General features: G+C 60.8%; 1 protein-coding gene across 1 annotated transcript in view; it reads left to right on the top strand.

Annotated features, from left to right (window-relative positions):
* IL21R (interleukin 21 receptor) overlaps positions 1–3,303 on the top strand; it is a 17,569-nt gene that overhangs the window by 10,895 nt on the left and 3,371 nt on the right. Inside the window, exons 5-7 of the mRNA XM_008056237.1 lie at positions 1,648–1,802; positions 2,106–2,283; positions 2,778–2,874. Coding sequence (XP_008054428.1) covers positions 1,648–1,802; positions 2,106–2,283; positions 2,778–2,874 — 430 coding nt within the window. The remainder of the gene's footprint in view (positions 1–1,647; positions 1,803–2,105; positions 2,284–2,777; positions 2,875–3,303) is intronic.

Below are 3,303 nucleotides of genomic sequence, written 5' to 3'. Positions count from 1 at the left end.
GGTCCCTCGGGGCCCCTGGCTGCCACTCCCCAGTGCAGGTGGCTCCTGGCAGCGTTCTCTCTGCAACCCCCCACCCCCTCCTGCCGAAGTGTGAGGCCAGCCCCATCGCTGCTGGGGCGGGAAGTGATTTGTGCCCCTCACACCACGCCTGCCCCGGGCCCTTCCCCCTGCTGGGCCCTGGCTCCTGGGCCGAGCGACCCCTTCACGATCCCCAGGCCCCACGGACGTCGCCAGGCATCCACAGGGCAGCTCTTGGTTACCCGGCGTCCCTGCGGAGTGAGCCCCACTGCCACCTGCCACCCAGGGGAGGCTCAGACAGGGCTCCCCGCGCCGGGGAGTGAGGGGGGTTAGGGACCATCCACAGCAACAGCAGCACAGTCAAGCGTTCAACGTGGCGTCCTGCAGAATGTGCTCCTTCTCCCGCTCAGCCCGTGGTGGGACCCCCAGGGCACGTGGCAGATGATCCACAGCCGCAGAGTCCCCCCGTGGGCGCCCCCAAGGCGCCTCTGTTGGCTTGACAAACGTCTGTGGGGGGCCCACGTGTGCCAGGCTTGGTCCCTGGGTATGGTGGGCTCAGGTTGGACCAGGAGGACAGACTTCTGTCCTGAGGAATTAAGAGCCCAGAGAGGGAAGGACAAGGTAAACAGTCGCAGGGTGACATGTGCAGAGGCTGAGGGCACAGATGGGAGGCAAGGGAGGCGGTGCCGGGGCCTAACAGACACGGCTTACGGCTCCCCTGATGGTGGCCCCTTTGCCCGCTTGGTCCCTGGGAATGTGAAGCCCCAGGAGATGGGAGCTGGTGCCAGCCAACGAGAGGGGAAATGGAGGCACCTCATGAGCTGTGCCCTGCACAAGTTCCTGAAACAAACTCAGGACGGAGTGCAGCAGGAACCCTGACTTTGACCTTGGCTCAGGGGTGCCCGTGGCGGTCTGGCGTCAGGGCCCGGAGCGCCGCTCTTGCGTTGGCCAGAAGTCTGGAAGACAGGGACAGTCCTTCCAACTCCCCGGGCTGCTCTGGTGGGGTCACACTGCCCAGTGCAGAGCCACCAGTGGACGCCACATAAATGAGGGTCTTTTGTGTCAACATGCGTGCCGTGTGACACCTTGGCCGTCTCGGGTTGCTCCAGGCAGAAGGATAGTGACGCCGTCACTGAGAACAGGAACGCAAAATGAGTGACCCGGCCAGCACGCTGCTGGGGATGTCTGTGGGTGGGCAGCAGACATCAGGACTTGAGAGATGGCATGCTTCTGTCTGAATCTCCTGTGTGTGTGTTTCTAGAACACTCAGGCAATCCGACCACCCTGCTCTGCATTCCTCACCCCCAGCCAGGGTGGACTGGACCCGGGCCCTCCACTCCAAGCCTGGGAGCACTCTTTATTTTTCCACAGTCCCCAAACCCAGTTGGTTCATGTCTGTTACCTGCCTGACCTTGATCTAGTCTAAATCTCCCATTTCTCAGATGAATAAACCGAGGCCCAGAGGCGGGGAGACTTGGCCCGAAGTCACTGGGCATTGCCAGTCCCAGCCTCCTACGCAAGGGGCAGGTGTGGGGCAGGGAGGAGACGCTTCTTCCCATCACAGTCACAAGTCTTTCTCATCTGCAGCACCATCTCACCCTGTTTTTCTTTCCGGGCTTTTCCTTGAAGTCAAGCCGGCCCCCCCTTTCAACGTGACCGTGACCTTCTCGGGCAGCTACCACATCTCCTGGCGCTCTGATTACGAACACCCTTCCTTCTACGCGCTCAAGGGCAAGCTCCAGTATGAACTCCAATACAGGAACCGCGGAGACCCCTGGGCTCAGGTGAGGGCGCGGGGTCAGCCTGGCTCTGGGGGGTGGGGTGCGGGAGCATCGGAGGGGACGGGGGAGACTGGGAGATGGGCAAGCATACTCACGGCCAAGGGCGGAGAGCAGGGAGTCAGCAGAGCCTCGCAGGGGGCCAGCCTGACCTCTCCTGCCCACACCCGAACGGCCAGGGCTCCGGCCCGGGCCTCGGTCTCGTGGGAGGAGGAGACACTCAGCTTCCTTAATGCGGGCTGGAAGAGCTGGTTCTTCTGGAGGCAGGGTGGCCTGGTGGACCCCTGATCCCTCCCCCTGTACCGGCAGAGTCCGAGGAGAAAGCTGATCAAGCTGGACTCTGGAAGTGTCTCCCTCCTCCCCTTGGAGTTCCGCAAAGGCTCCAGCTACGAGCTGCAGGTGCGGGCACGGCCCCAGCCCGGCTCCTTCTTCCAGGGGACCTGGAGCGAGTGGAGCGACCCCGTCATTTTTCAGACCCAGCCGGAGGGTAGGTGTGAAGCTGGGTGGACACCCCACTCCTAGAACCAAGCCTCATCCTTGTCCAGCTGGCCCGAACTCTGAGCTCTCCGGCATGGCTGGGAGGTGTCCGTGTGGTTGTCCAGGCATTCAACAATGCTTCTAGAGCCCCTGCTGGCTAGGCCCTGTTGGGTGCCAGCTGCTGCTGCTTTGGGGCATGTGATCCTCCTAACTCTGAAGTGGGACCCATTATCTCCATTTTGCAGACAAGAAAACAGGTTCAGAGAGAGGTCACTTTCCGCGAGCAGGGGTTAGGAGCAGGATTTGAACCCAGATCCATCCACTTTCCGTGGGCGGGGCTTAGGAGCAGGATTTGAACCCAGATCCATCCATCAGTCTCACATCAAGGCTCCAGCAGCCTCCCCACCCCCTTCTCCTCTGCCTCAGTCCCATGTCCCTCCGTGCCTACCTCTTGGCCTCTGGGCGAGCGGGTGCCATGTAGCCCTTTCTTTGCTCCCTTCCCAGAGTTGAAGGCAGGCTGGGACCCTCACATGCTGCTTCTCCTCCTCCTCATCGTCCTCATCCTTGTCTTCTGGATCCTGAAAACCCAACCGACTTGGAGGTGAGGCCAGGGCATCAGGGAGGTAGGGAGGCCCACCTGGCATTGGGCAACATGTCTGTCGTGGTGATAGCAGTGACTGCAGGTGTGTGCCACCACACTCTGCTTACTTTTTGTTTTTGGTAGAGACGAGGTCTGGCTCTGTGGCCTAGGCTGGCCTCAAGCCCCTGAGCTCAAGCAATCCTCCTGCGTTGGTCTCCCAAATAGGCATGAGCCACCGTGCCTGACTTCAGCTGTGGTCTTGCCCACTGAATTTTATTTTATTTTATTTTATTTTATTTGAGTTGGAGTCTCCTCAGTCGCCCAGACTGGAGTGCAGTGGCCGCTCCCGGCCACCTTTGCCTCGACCGGCTCCATCTTTCCACCTCAGTCTTCCCAGTAGCCGGAATTACAGGCACGCGCTACCACGCCCGGCTCATTTTGATTTATTGT

Source organism: Carlito syrichta, unplaced genomic scaffold (genome assembly GCF_000164805.1).
Source record: "Carlito syrichta isolate Samal-C Ts95f unplaced genomic scaffold, Tarsius_syrichta-2.0.1 Scaffold302297, whole genome shotgun sequence".
NCBI classification, from domain to species: Eukaryota; Metazoa; Chordata; class Mammalia; order Primates; family Tarsiidae; genus Carlito; species Carlito syrichta.
Note: the sequence above shows the minus strand (reverse complement) of the source record. Positions and strands in the feature narration are given on the sequence as shown.